This window comes from Dreissena polymorpha, chromosome 13 (genome assembly GCF_020536995.1).
Source record: "Dreissena polymorpha isolate Duluth1 chromosome 13, UMN_Dpol_1.0, whole genome shotgun sequence".
NCBI classification, from domain to species: domain Eukaryota; kingdom Metazoa; phylum Mollusca; class Bivalvia; order Myida; family Dreissenidae; genus Dreissena; species Dreissena polymorpha.
This window is the reverse complement of record NC_068367.1, coordinates 51,432,585-51,446,790: the sequence shown is the minus strand read 5'-3', so window position 1 is coordinate 51,446,790 and position 14,206 is coordinate 51,432,585. Positions and strand designations below refer to the sequence as shown.

Sequence of the window (14,206 nt, the reverse complement as noted above, 5' to 3'; positions counted from 1 at the left end):
ATCAAACTTGAATAATCTGTAAGTTAGCATGAACATCAAACATTTGTAATCTAATGACCTTAAACTTATGTTCTGTGGTTACTATTTTTTACTTAAACAACTGTTACTAACTAACTATATGACATAAACATTTATTTTGAAAATCATCTTAATTGCTATTAAGCCTATTTGTTATGTCTGTTGTCTGAGATATTATTTAGCTGTAACTGGGACATATGCATACAAATGCAACGGATGTAAAAACATGGCAACATGTACAAGTCTATATAACTTGAGTAAGTGTGAAATCCAACAGTGGAACATTTCAGTGATATCTAAGATGAAAAAATAATTCTTATCAACACATTCTCGTTCAGGGAAAACATGTCTTAATGCATGTGCTCAAAGTGACATCCCAGATAAGCCTGTACAGTCCTTTCCACTTTGACTGGATTTTGGTTAAAAAGAGACTTCATTTAAACGAAAAATTTCATAAAAGCAGTAAGTGTGCTCCCAAATTAGCCTTTGTGGATCTAATTTGCATCTAATTTGCGACAATATATTACCTGCACCCATTAGATCTAAGTGAGGCTCTTTCATTTACACATTAAACATATGGCAAAGGAATTCTTAAAATATGCATATTGAAAACAGTATTAAACACGAAATTCACATCCTTGCTTACCCATGATGTTGGACTCAGGTTCATTTTGTCCTTTCACAGGCTGTGTCCTCAGCTGCCCTCTCCTCTTCTTCCGCTTTGGCTTCTTTGTAAAGGCATATTCTGAATAAAAAAAGCAGCATTCTATAAATCTGGGGTTAATGCATGATGTGTGTAAAGTGACGTCCCTGATTGGCCTGTGCAGTCACATTTTCCGCTTTTATTGATGTTTTTGTTTTAAGGTGTCTTAAATAAAATAAAAAAAGTAGGCGGAAAGTGTCTCTGCCGGCTGCACAGGCTAATCTGGGATGACACTTAACACACATGCATTAAGCCTAGTTTTCCCAGAACCATTCAGACTATTCCCAAATGTGTACAAGGGCTAGTCCCGTAACTCATCCAAACATGAAATATTGTTTGTAAAACGACCAAAACTATAAGCAGTTTAACTTATGACTGACTTCCATACAGACAATAAAGTGAAGTGTCACATCCAGACTTTAAATCAGGGAATGAGGCATCTTGTATAGGCCATCAGTACCTTGTTTTAAAAAAGACTGAAAACAAGACTTTTTCTCATGGGAGTATTTTATAAGTTTCATGATTTCTTTGCATATAACACGTGAACGTATTTTTTTTACACTCATATATGTGCTTGAATTTATTCTTACTGAACAACTTGTCAGGATAAAACAAACTTGTTCCACAATTGGAAACCCTGTAAGTATAAATTACCACCACCTCATCGTCGGATACCCACAACTAATTCATTCCGTTACTCTCCAGCATTAGCCGTGGGACAATATAAGCAATACGACCCGTTTGGACTTTAACTGTAACCTTTCAGTAGACCAATGGAATTGTTGTTTACAAAAAGAATACTCTTTGCTTTGGAGGTGTCAATGTTTCGCCTGGATAATGGCGGCCGCCATAAAAAAATAAATGTGTTGCGCCCATGTAAGAGACTAGAGATACTTTTACTCTAAGTCGTTTAAATTCTCAATTTTAAAGTATTCGCATGCACAACAAAATTCCTTTTCTACAGAAGACGCCATTTTGACAACAAACCTGAAGTCTCTATAGTACGAGTTGTATCATTGGTAAAAAAAATCCAAAGAAACAGTGAGGGATCCAATAAAATAACTGGATTTGACACATCCTAAAACGGTGAAAAGAGTTCGTAATGTCCCACGGTCGATAAATGGAGAGTAGCAGAATTGGTCGAACATGGGTATCCGACGATGCCACGACCTATGACACAAACGAGCATGAAAATCTATTTAACAGTGATCTAACTCTCCCACTTTTCCACTGTCCGTATTTAAACAGCCTGTAAACTTTCTATTACCTTTCAACTCCATGAAGTTGATTGTTGCCATGGTTTCCACGAGCTCTGTATCGCTGGCAGAAGACGAATCAGAGGACATGACCTCCCCCTTCTTGTGTTCAGATGTGATTCTAGACACATCCGTATCACCTGACGCTTCTTCTGTCGGTGTCACTAGGGGACTGGTACCAAGCTTCTTGTTGATGATCTTGCGTTGCCGTAGTGACAGCTGGTCCTCGTCTGTTGGTTCTAAGGCTCCAGTCACAGGGTTGAAGGTATTTGGGGGAGAGATGGGAACCCCATCCAGTAGCTCTGACTCAATACCTTGAGGGCAAGGAAACAACTGACATTTGAGCCTTGTTTGGGGAAAACTGGGGTTGATGCATGTGCATTACGTGTCGACCTATAATAACTGCGCAATCTGCACTGGCTAATCAGGGACCACACTTTCTGCCTAGACTGGTTCGTTTTCTTATAAGAGATTTCATTTGAATGTAATATTCCATAAAAGCGGAAAGTGTCATCACTGATAAGCCTGTGCAGTCTGCACAGTCTAGTTTTGAACGACACTTTACACACATGCTTAGTTCTGTTTCCCAAAATGTGGCTCATTTAAGAATGCAACATAAATATCAGAAAATCCACTTCCTTTCTCCACTTATACTGATATGGTTATGAAATATAGAAAAAAGAGCTGTGAGTGGACAGCATGCTCAACTTTTCTCATTCTTGTCTGTTTCTTGAACTTTTTTTATAAACCAAGCTTTTTGTATAGTAGGACAGTTATTTTATTTGTCAAGAAATTTAGTAATTTTCTCATTTGTTTTTCACCTAATCCAGCTAAAAATCACATTCCTGAAAAAAAAAATGACTCATTCTTAAAATTAAACAAGAGCACCGCCTTGCGGGTGCAGACCCCTCATCTATTTTCTTTTTAAAGGTGAAGAGGGGTGTATAGTGTGGAGTTGTGGACATTTATTACATTATCTTCCAAAAAGCGAAAAAAAAAATCGGGGGGGGGGGGGGGTGGGGGGGGATGGGGTTTGGGTGCGATGGTTGGACGGTATTTCAAACATAACCGTTTTAAAAAAAATTGGGGGGGGGGGTATAGTGTGAGGGTGTGGTGGTAATTTGTGAGATGATCTTTAAAAAAAAAAATATATAAAAAAAAATATATAAAAAAAAAAATTGGGGGGTGGGGGGGTGGGGTGGGGGTATAGTGTGAGGGTGTGGTGGTCATTTGTGAGATGATCTTAAAAAAAAAAAAATTAGGGGGGGGGGGAGGGGGGTGGGAAGGGGGGGAGGGCACGGGGGATAGTTTGGGTGGAGTCTATTGTGGTATGTCAGGTAAGAGTAGTTTTGTCAAAGTATCAATCAAATCTAATCATAAATAAAGAAGTTATGGCAATTTTAGCAAAATTTAATACTTTGACCTTGAGAGTCAAGGTCATTCAAAGGTCAAGGTAAAATTCAACTTGCCAGGTACAGTAACCTCATGATAGCATGAAAGTATTTGAAGTTTGAAAGCAATAGCCTTGATACTTAAGAAGTAAAGTGGATCGAAACACAAAATTTAACCATATATTCAAAGTTACTAAGTCAAAAAAGGGCCATAATTCCGTAACAATGACAACCAGAGTTATGCAACTTGTCCTGTTACTGTACCCTTATGATAGTTTGTGAGTGTTCCAAGTATGAAAGCAATGTCTATGATACTTTAGGGGTAAAGTGGACCAAAACACAAATCTTAACCAAATTTTCAATTTTCTAAGTAAAAAGGGCCCAAAATTCCGTCCAAATGCCAGTCAGAGTTACATAACTTTGCCTGCACGGTCCCCTTATGATAGTTAATAAGTGTTGCAAGTATGAAAGCAATAGCTTTGATACTGTAGGAATAAAGTGGACCTAAACACAAAACTTAACCAAATTTTCAATTTTCTAAGTATAAAAAGGGCACATAATTCTGTCAAAATGCCAGTCAGAGTTACATTACTTTGCCTGCACAGTCCCCTTATGATAGTTAGTAAGTGTTGCAAGTATGAAAGCAATAGCTTTGATACTTAAGGAATAAAATGGACCTAAACACAAAACTTAACCAAAAATTTCAATTTTCTAAGTATAAAAAGGGCACATTATTCTGTCAAAATGCACGCCAGAGTTATCTAACTTTGCCTGCCCAGTCCCCCCATGATAGTAAGTAAGTGTACCAAGTTTGAATGCAATAGCATTGATACTTTCTGAGAAAAGTGGACCTAAACGCAAAACTTAACCAAAATTTTCAATTTTCTAAGTATAAAAAGGGCACAAAATTCTGTCAAAATGCACGCCAGAGTTATCTAACTTTGCCTGCCCACTCCCCTCATGATAGTAAGTAAGTGTACCAAGTTTGAATGCAATAGCATTGATACTTTCTGAGAAAAGTGGACCTAAACGCAAAACTTAACCAAAATTTTCAATTTTCTAAGTATAAAAAGGGCACATAATTCTGTCAAAATGCACGACAGAGTTATCTTACTTTGCCTGCCCAGTCCCCTCATGATAGTAAGTAAGTGTACCAAGTTTGAATGCAATAGCATTGATACTTTCTGAGAAAAGTGGACCTAAACGCAAAACTTAACCGGACGCCGACACCAACGCCAACGCCGACGCCAAGGTGATGACAATAGCTCATAATTTTTTTTCAAAAAATAGATGAGCTAAAAAGGACAGAATCTTTAAAAGCATTGGAAAATAAATCTGCAGAATTGAAATCTTCAACTTACCATAACATTCAATAGATGCCAACAGCTCAAACACTCGTCGCACCTCGTTGTGGGTAGGACGTCGGGTCATGAACGGGACCAGGCGTACCCTTTTATCAGCCTTATCCAGGGGCGGGTTTTTCCCAGAAAAGAAAATCTTACGATTGAAACTCGGGGCACGCAGAAAGATACGATTACACTGCTGTAGTTGGTCGCCCCAAGATGATATCAGGTCTTGTATTTCCTGCAAAGACAAGCATTTGAGCCTAGATATTGAGCAGTCCGCACAGGCTTATCAGGGACAAAACTTTCCGCCTTTATGTAATTTTACGTTTAAAAGATGTCTCTTCTTACTAAAATTCCAGTGAAAACGGAAAGGGTCGTCCCTGATAAGCCTGTGCCGACTGCACAGGCTAATCTGTGACAGCACTGTACGCACATGCATTTAAATTTTTTCACAGTCTGACGCTCAATTATATTCTTAACATTTTCTGATTATCTTCTAAAATACAATTTTTTGGAACGGGCAGCCTTGTTTCACCAGTGAAGATAAACTCTGCAGACTTGGGTGCATTCTAAGGTTAATTTTCTCATACATTCAAAGGTAAATTGTCTTGTCTTTTAATCTCAATCAAGTACACACCTGTGTGAGGGCTGCCTCGTTGTACCTGCGAAGTGAGGCGCCAGCAGATTTGGGTGCATTCCCCTGACTATCCCTACTGCTCTGTGCTGTACCCCTCTTGGCTCGCACTACGTATCGGTGAAATGTCTTGTGTAACACCATCTCATTCCTTCAAGTATATACGGTGATATAAGTTAAATGTCTTGAAAATAGACCTTCTTCTAAAGTCAGGTTTGTCCAAATAAATCTTAAAGGGACTTGTTAACAGATTGTTTTGATTTCTTTTTTAAACGATAATTATCCATAAATTTATCATACCTTTTCTTTGCCAGTTTTATTAGTACGCAATTATTTTTGGAATCTATGATTATTATTTTGAAAAGCATTATTTTACCAAACTGTAAACATGTGCCTTAAATATTTTTTTGTTCTACCAATTCATTTACAAGATTTTCTGAACATGATTTTTATAATAACTGAATGGAAATGACATTTATATAGGAGAACAAATATATAAAGTGCCCAATTTGTATTCTAAGCACCATAGTTTTTTTAAACTGTCACAGAAGAATTATACAGAATTATGTTAACATATTTTCAAAATTATTTATTCAGTACAACATTCCACATAAACTTTACATGCAAAAATTGTTTTGCCCCTTTTTTTTGCGAACATAATCTTTGAAACTTAAAAGATTTCAGACCACAGTTAATTTTTTTTAGGTATAGCCTCAAAAATCATCATATCAGCTCTTCAAAAGATCTGCACAAAAGAAAGCAACTGAAAAAGAATATACATCTTTTTCAAAATGAGAAATCCCGGAAAAAAGATCAACAAAACAAAACATTGACAAAATTTCATGACATCTAATACTAATGATTTTACAGTATTCTATCGCTCGATTGGTGCAAAAAAGGTACAGTGAAATTAGCAGGCTAATGTTACCATTTTATACCGATAGGGCGATATAAAGTATCATTAAATCTGCTGTTTAAAAATGTGCAAAAAAGAACGATAAGATATTTACTTCTTGAATATTGCCCCAGCAAAGTGTCCTCCACCAGCCATGAACACAGCCCAGGTCATCTGACCAGGCAACTCAGTTGCCATGGAAACCAAGTCATCAGAGTTAGCTGGGTAATTCTGATAATAAAAGTATCGTTATAACCCGTATGAAAATAGTAGTATTTTGATTATCCATATGAAAATATCAAATCAGAAGTATCGTGATTATGGTATGAAAATAGTAGTATAATGATTACCCATGTGAAAATAGTGGTATTATGATTACCCATATGAAAATAGTAGTAATATGATTACCCATATGAAAATAGTAGAATTATGATTACCCATACGAAAATAGTAGTATTATGATTACCCATATGAAAATAGTAGTATTATGATAACCCATATGAACATAGTAGTATTATGATAACCCATATGAACATAGTAGTATTATGATAACTAGGGCTGTCACGATACGCCGTGAGCTTACCGCGGTATATCGTGGTACAGCAACACTGTATCGCGGTACGTACCGCGATATTTTACAGAATATGTATCTGTAAAGAAAACAGTTTACAAACTTTATTAAACACAATAATCAGAAAACACGGGTATCATAGTATGACTTGAAACTGTAAAAGAAACTGTAATAAACTTAATAGAAGTAGTCATTGTTATTGTTATTGTTATTCGCGTCTTTTTCTAAAATGTCCGCCATGTTGTTTACAATAGCTGTGACTACGACCTGTGTAAATCGAACGCTTCAAGGGCATGTTTAAAATGCGGAGTCAGCAGGCCCAGTATTGAAAATCCGTAGCGTTCTGATTCTTCCTCGACTTATTCATAATCTTAAGATAACATGATTTGGAAGTGCCATGCTTTGAACGATCGATATTCTAAAGAAAGAAAATAAGAAATAGAGTAAACATCTTTTGGATAATTATGAACTTATTTGCAAAGGAAATCTAACCCAAATTCAAAAAAAAGGTACGGACCCATACATTGCCGTATTTTAAACGTGAAAGTTAAACATCTACCAGTGGAAGCGCTTGCTTGACCTGGATATTAACGGATTATTTATTTAGCCCTTTTGAATCGCTTCTACAGTTTTCAAAACGATATCTCTATCAAAATAATTATGTAATGTATTTATATATGTGATAATATAATAATATTAAAAAAAAACGGTGCGGCAACGCCGTACCGCGGTGCGATTTTTTTCACGACATGCACCGCGATATACCGGTATACCGGTGAATCGTGACAGCCCTAATGATAACCCATATGAACATAGTAGTATTATGATTACCCATATGAACATAGTAGTATTATGATTACCCATATGAACATAGTAGTATTATGATAACCCATATGAACATAGTAGTATTATGATAACCCATATGAACATAGTAGTATTATGATTACCCATATGAACATAGTACTATTATGATTACCCATATGAACATAGTAGTATTATGATTACCCATATGAACATAGTAGTACATGTATTATGATTACCCATATGAACATAGTGGTATTATGATTACCCATATGAACATAGTACTATTATGATTACCCATATGAACATAGTACTATTATGATTACCCATATGAACATAGTACTATTATGATTACCCATATGAACATAGTACTATAATGATTACCCATATGAAAAGTGCTGACAAAAGTTGTTTTCATGATTGATGAAATGCTTAATCATTTCCCACTCAGAACCAACGTGAAAATGGTTAAATGCAACCAGTATTAAAACAGAACAGCCTGCTAGTAACTTGCAGTCTGTTCAGGTTTGTATGCTGTTTGCTGCTCATTTTTTATTAAATTTGATTTTCTCAGGGACTGCAAATGGGTCAAAATGAGTGGGACAATCAATGAAGGACAAAATATTCACCCTTTTTTTACTCCAAACTCATTGGTCATAAATACGTCCAATCAGCAATTCCGTTTATTGCGGTTTGATAGAAAATTCGCCCTAAAAGGCACAGTCCAATAACAGCCTCAACATGATTTTTAACTCAGAAGAGACTTCCATTAAACAAACAATACCATACAAGTGGAAAGTGACGTCCCTGATAAGCCCTTACAGACTGAAAGTGACGTCCCTGATAAGCCCTTGCAGACTGAAAGTGACGTCCCTGATAAGCCCTTGCAGACTGAACATACAAGCGGAAAGTGACGTCCCTGATAAGCCCTTGCAGACTGAACATACAAGCGGAAAGTGACGTCCCTGATAAGCCCTTACAGACTGACCATACAAGCTGAAAGTGACGTCCCTGATAAGCCCTTGCAGACTGAAAGTGACGTCCCTGATAAGCCCTTGCAGACTGAAAGTGACGTCCCTGATAAGCCCTTACAGACTGAAAGCGACGTCCCTGATAAGCCCTTACAGACTGAAAGTGACGTCCCTGATAAGCACTTACAGACTAAAAGTGACGTCCCTGATAAGCCCTTACAGACTGAAAGTGACGTCCCTGATAAGCCCTTACAGACTGAAAGTGACGTCCCTGATAAGCCCTTACAGACTGAAAGTGACGTCCCTGATAAGCCCTTACAGACTGAAAGTGACGTCCCTGATAAGCCCTTGCAGACTGAAAGTGACGTCCCTGATAAGCCCTTACAGACTGAAAGTGACGTCCCTGATAAGCCCTTACAGACTGAAAGTGACGTCCCTGATAAGCCCTTGCAGACTGAAAGTGACGTCCCTGATAAGCCCTTACAGACTGAAAGTGACGTCCCTGATAAGCCCTTACAGACTGAAAGTGACGTCCCTGATAAGCCCTTACAGACTGAAAGTGACGTCCCTGATAAGCCCTTGCAGACTGAAAGTGACGTCCCTGATAAGCCCTTGCAGACTGAAAGGCTAATCCCAGCTGATACTTTACGAACATGCATTAAGCCCAGTTTTCCCACAGCGCGGTACTTATCATGTAGTGTTACCTTCTTGTTACACAGGACACATCTATACAACGACAACAGCTCCCCTTCCTTGTTCTTGAAGAACACCTTGGGCAGTCTGCGGGCGATGTCATCAGACTAGAATACATGTATGGGCAATGTCATTTGGCTTCAAAACATATGTGGGCAATATCATCTGACTACAATTTTATGTGTGGGCAGTATTAAAACCCAATATAGAATTTACTTTTTTAAGTTTTGATACTATAATGTACATTTGTCTATAAGGCACCTGATATAATGACAATAAAGTCATATTTGAACTGAAATATCTGTAGAAGTTTTGTTGTAAATGTGAACATAATAATAAACATTTATAAATAACATAACAAAATGCACCCATGCCAAGAAACTTGATTTTCAACTTTAAAAAAAAAATAACAGTTATTTAATTGAAGTTAAGTATCTTTGAAAGCAATGTCTTCACCTAAGGAACCAGTACCTTCAAACAAATGACACACATCTTTACTTAAGTTATTAAACAAACACAAATTTTTATTACTTTATTACATGTAGGAACAACCATCTAGTGTAGCACAAACTAATTAAGAATAATTGAGCCTAAAATGACTTTATATCAGCAGAAGACCTGAATGTGTGTGTTTGTAATTTGTGTCTTTTAAATTATAAGACTACCTGGCTCCAAGCCTCACTCTCACTATCAGTGCTACTATTGTTAGCAGCCTGGAACCGTCTGCGAGGGGAACCATGCAGTGGCTTTCCCGGTAGTGTTTTATTTTTAGACTCTGAATCGGAACTTTCGTCATTTTCACTGTCTGAGCCTGACAGACTGGAAATATTTCCTGAAATACAGAACCTGATTATAGTTAAATAGAGCATAAATACAGAACACGATTATAGGTAAATAAAGCATAAATTTAAACAAAATATTTTAGAATAGGCTTTGGGTAAAAGGGTTTAACTCATGTGAAACAGGTTTAACTGATGTGCTTAAAGAGCCATCCAAGCATCCCCTATGCAGCCCACACAGGTTAATCAGGAAAGACACTTTCTGCCTAAACAGTATTTTGAGCTTAAAAGAGACCATTTGTGAATGAAAAATACCATTTGCAAACCTTTCAGGCTATTTTGGGACGACACTTTATGCACATGCATAAAACCTCATATTCCCAAAGCAAGGTATATATTGTTACATATAACATACTGACCCAGGTCATGAAAATCTGTTAATAATCACAAAATTAAAATACATGTTCTTCAATTTTATATCAACATATATGATAATGTATTAAATATTCAAAGCAACAAACCAATAAAGCACAATATACTTGTCACACCATAACTATAAAATACATTTGTAGATAGATACTAGTGCTGCAACAATATACCGGTATATCGGTATATATCGCAATACGCAATCCGCATATTGTATCGCGATACGATTTTCATCATACCGGTACGAAAATTTTACAAAAATTCATTCACATTTCGTCCAGAAAAGCCATCCGATATAATGATAACAAGGTAAACAAAACAAAGCAGTGTAAATTTTTTTTTCGTAAAAATAGCATTCTGAAAGTTTATTATACGGAGTAGCGTTGTTACATCGGAGCATTCGTTCGATGCTTTTGAACAGATTATCGGTGAATTAATTGCGCACAGCTGTAAATGTTTTGTTCGATTCTGAATTTAGCATTATTAAATTTGTAATCCGAATAACAAAAAAAAATTCTAGCGTCAAATAAAAAGTGCTTTATCCGTTGTCTCAATAAAAAGCGCGCGAAAATTATACAGACATGTAGAACGTCGCATGGAAAGTATGGGTGTATTTTGTGTTGTATAAAAACGGGAACATCACGTCAGGTGAATTACGCGTGTTCAGTGGAAAAAACGCCCCGGTTGGACGTTATTTCATCACACCTTTAAATAGTAACAAATGCCAAAATGTATTTGATACTTAAGAAAATTTGCGAATGTTTGTGTTTCTTGTTATTCTTGAGCACATTTATAGTAAATATATACCAGAATTTGCTTTAAAACTGGAATATACGGGATTATTGGGTATTTGGCAAGTTATAATTTTGGTACAAGTTAGCAATATATTGCGATATATTGCAATACGGGTTTTTGAACTGACAATATATTGCAATACGGTTTTTGGCGTATTGTTGCAGCACTAATAGATACTAATGGGCCATTTACCACCTTTGTACCAGCTTTGACAGCTGTACCAAATTGACTTGTAGCTTTAATGTCAAATGTCTAAAAATTTAGGCTTGTTCTGGTAAAACTGGTCTTCATGCCTGTCTAATGTGTTGTCCCAGATTAAATTGTGCATGCAACACAGGCTTATCAGGGATGTCACTATTAGGCTATTAGCATTTATGGCATTCTTCGTTTAAATGAGTTCTCTTCTTTGCGAGGCAATAGTTTAAACTGAAAGTGTCATCCCAGATAAGCCAGACATGCTTTTTGCCAAGTTTTCCCACACCAAGACTCATATGTATGCAATAGTCTGCGGTAATGCAGGCAAGCAAATCTCACCAGAAATGTCATCAAATTTCTGCTCAGAAACCCCATCCCGTCCTAGCAGCCGCTGTTTGAGATTGTACCTGTGCCAGTCTGACCGATAGTGTCTCTTCTGAAACAAATACATGGGCATCGCATTCAATGAGTCATGCATTATAAAAACAGATTTTTCTGCATAAGCATAAATAGTATTGTCCTCACAGGCTTATCAGGGACAACACTTTCATCTTTTATAAAACACCAGAGCAGGCAGAAAGTGTGGTAACTGATTAGCCAGGGTTTACTTTATAAGCTTATATGTGACAATACATATCGCAAATGCATTGAGCCCAGTTTTCCCAGAACAAGGCTTAAATATGAATCTGATAAAAGTGGGACGGATTTAAAAGAAGATACACAAATTTGAAATCATGTTTTGTCTGATAAAATGATAAACACTTATAGCCAGTGTAACCTGTTCAATCCTGTTATAGAACACTGTATTGCAATAGTTACAGGACATCACATCTGACACTGAAAGCTGTCCTGGCTCAAGGGATGTCACTGTAGAGGGGTCTTCACCTGTCGAACAACACACAATATTTATCACCTTCATGCAACAATTACTGAACAAGACCTCCGGGGTCGGAGACAGATGCCCCTCACCCCCAAACAGGGCCTTGACACCCATCACTTAATTCTTTGATTACATATAAAATGGAAACCAATTTAACACTTTACATCACAATGACCTTCACCTTTGACCTTGTAACCCCAATTTCAATAGGGGTGATCTATTGTCCAAGGCCAATGCACATGTGAAGTACCAAGCCAATCGGTCAATTCTTTAACAATTATTGATCAGAAACAAACTTGTCTACTGAGTCTGACAGACCGACTGCCATTCAGCAAAACAACAACCCCCTCTTCTTCGAAGGGGGGCATAACAATCATTTATATATGTCTGCAGGAAATTTCATGTTTTAAAACAATCACTTTTTTGTGCACATGAAAATTCTTTCATTTCTGATTTTATAAAAATAATGAAGATTTGAGTCTGCCATTTATCATTCACCAAAGATAGTCTGTATATATTCAAATGCTGGAAGACTTATTCTTGATTCAAAGTCTCCTCTTCATTATAAAGTCTTAGAATGGGTTGATGAATACTGACCTACATGTAGATACTCAATTAATGCTCTATTGGTAATTGTCAGCTTAGGTACTACTTAAAAGTACCCTGGGTACTGTTAAGTATACTATTATGTATCCCTGGTACAGAAAGTGCGCTTTAATGCACACAGCCGTACTTCAGGGTACTTTTTAGTATATTTTCTGTACCCAGGGTACACTGTATTATACTTGAGCCATATTAACAAATTGCTTGCCATATCAACATCTAACACTTATGACTGTTATTTCACCTTGTGTGTCTCTGGAGTCTTCCATCTCCCCAGTCACAACTTTGGTTGCAGGGTTCCGTCCTGCCAATACAAGCCCTTCCAGCTTCTTCCTTGCATGTTCGGTATTGTACAGCTGACAGAAGAAGTACGTCTTGGGCTTCACTCGCTGAAGCTTTTTTTGCTCATTGGAAGCCATTGTTCTCTTTGCACACTTACAAAAAAGATGATTGTATTTTATAATCAAAGTATATCACACCATGTGTTTTTAAGTCAATCTCAAATATTTGTTCTGTTCTGTTGTTATATTATTTGTTAATCATACACAACAGTTTCTTGTAAATGTAAGTGTGGAATGGTAGCACATGGAAGCTATAAAGGTCCTGAATTTGAACAAGAAGGTAAAGATACTGGAGCCAAAACTTAATAGAGCCCTGATTGTAATAAACAGTACTTATTAATAAATGTGCAAACCATTCAGTTTCACCCCACAGATAGCTCAGCTGACAAAAAAACATGAGATACAACATATGCACAAACAACATTAAAGGAAGACAAGGGACAAAATTGTCACAAAACCAGGTTTTCATTGTGAAAAAAAATCTGATAAAGGGAGACAACTCAAACTGAACTTTTGAAATGAACAAACAAAATTAACGCCCTTTGTAAGTTTGTTTTAAAATAAATCTATTTTTAGTCGTGGCGACCTTGACATTGGAGATATTGACGTGATTCTTTCGTGCAACACACCGTCCCATGATGGTGAACAAATGTGCCAAATGATTTTAAAATGTCATAATGAATGACATAGTTATAGCCCAGACAAGCTCATTTATGGCTATTTTTTACCTTTGAACTCAAAGTGTGACCTTGACCTTGGAGATATTGACGTAATTTTTTCGCGCGACACACCGTCTAATGATGGTTAACAAATGTGCCAAATGATTTTAAAATCTCACAATGAATGACAAAGTTATGGCCCGGACAAGCTTGTTCCGCCAGCCCGCCAGCCAGCCAGCCAGCCAGCCC

At 36.9% G+C, this 14,206-nt stretch overlaps 1 protein-coding gene across 3 annotated transcripts in view; it reads right to left on the bottom strand.

Annotated features, from left to right (window-relative positions):
- Positions 1–14,206, bottom strand: part of LOC127855442 (ankyrin repeat and zinc finger domain-containing protein 1-like) — a 36,380-nt gene that overhangs the window by 8,461 nt on the left and 13,713 nt on the right. For all 3 annotated transcript variants that reach the window (XM_052391019.1, XM_052391020.1, XM_052391021.1), the window contains exons 2-11: positions 13,202–13,391; positions 12,253–12,359; positions 11,814–11,910; positions 9,945–10,111; positions 9,291–9,386; positions 6,359–6,474; positions 5,352–5,499; positions 4,730–4,952; positions 1,989–2,291; positions 665–763 (exon numbers count right to left, since the gene is read on the bottom strand). In XM_052391019.1, coding sequence (XP_052246979.1) covers positions 665–763; positions 1,989–2,291; positions 4,730–4,952; positions 5,352–5,499; positions 6,359–6,474; positions 9,291–9,386; positions 9,945–10,111; positions 11,814–11,910; positions 12,253–12,359; positions 13,202–13,391 — 1,546 coding nt within the window. The remainder of the gene's footprint in view (positions 1–664; positions 764–1,988; positions 2,292–4,729; positions 4,953–5,351; positions 5,500–6,358; positions 6,475–9,290; positions 9,387–9,944; positions 10,112–11,813; positions 11,911–12,252; positions 12,360–13,201; positions 13,392–14,206) is intronic.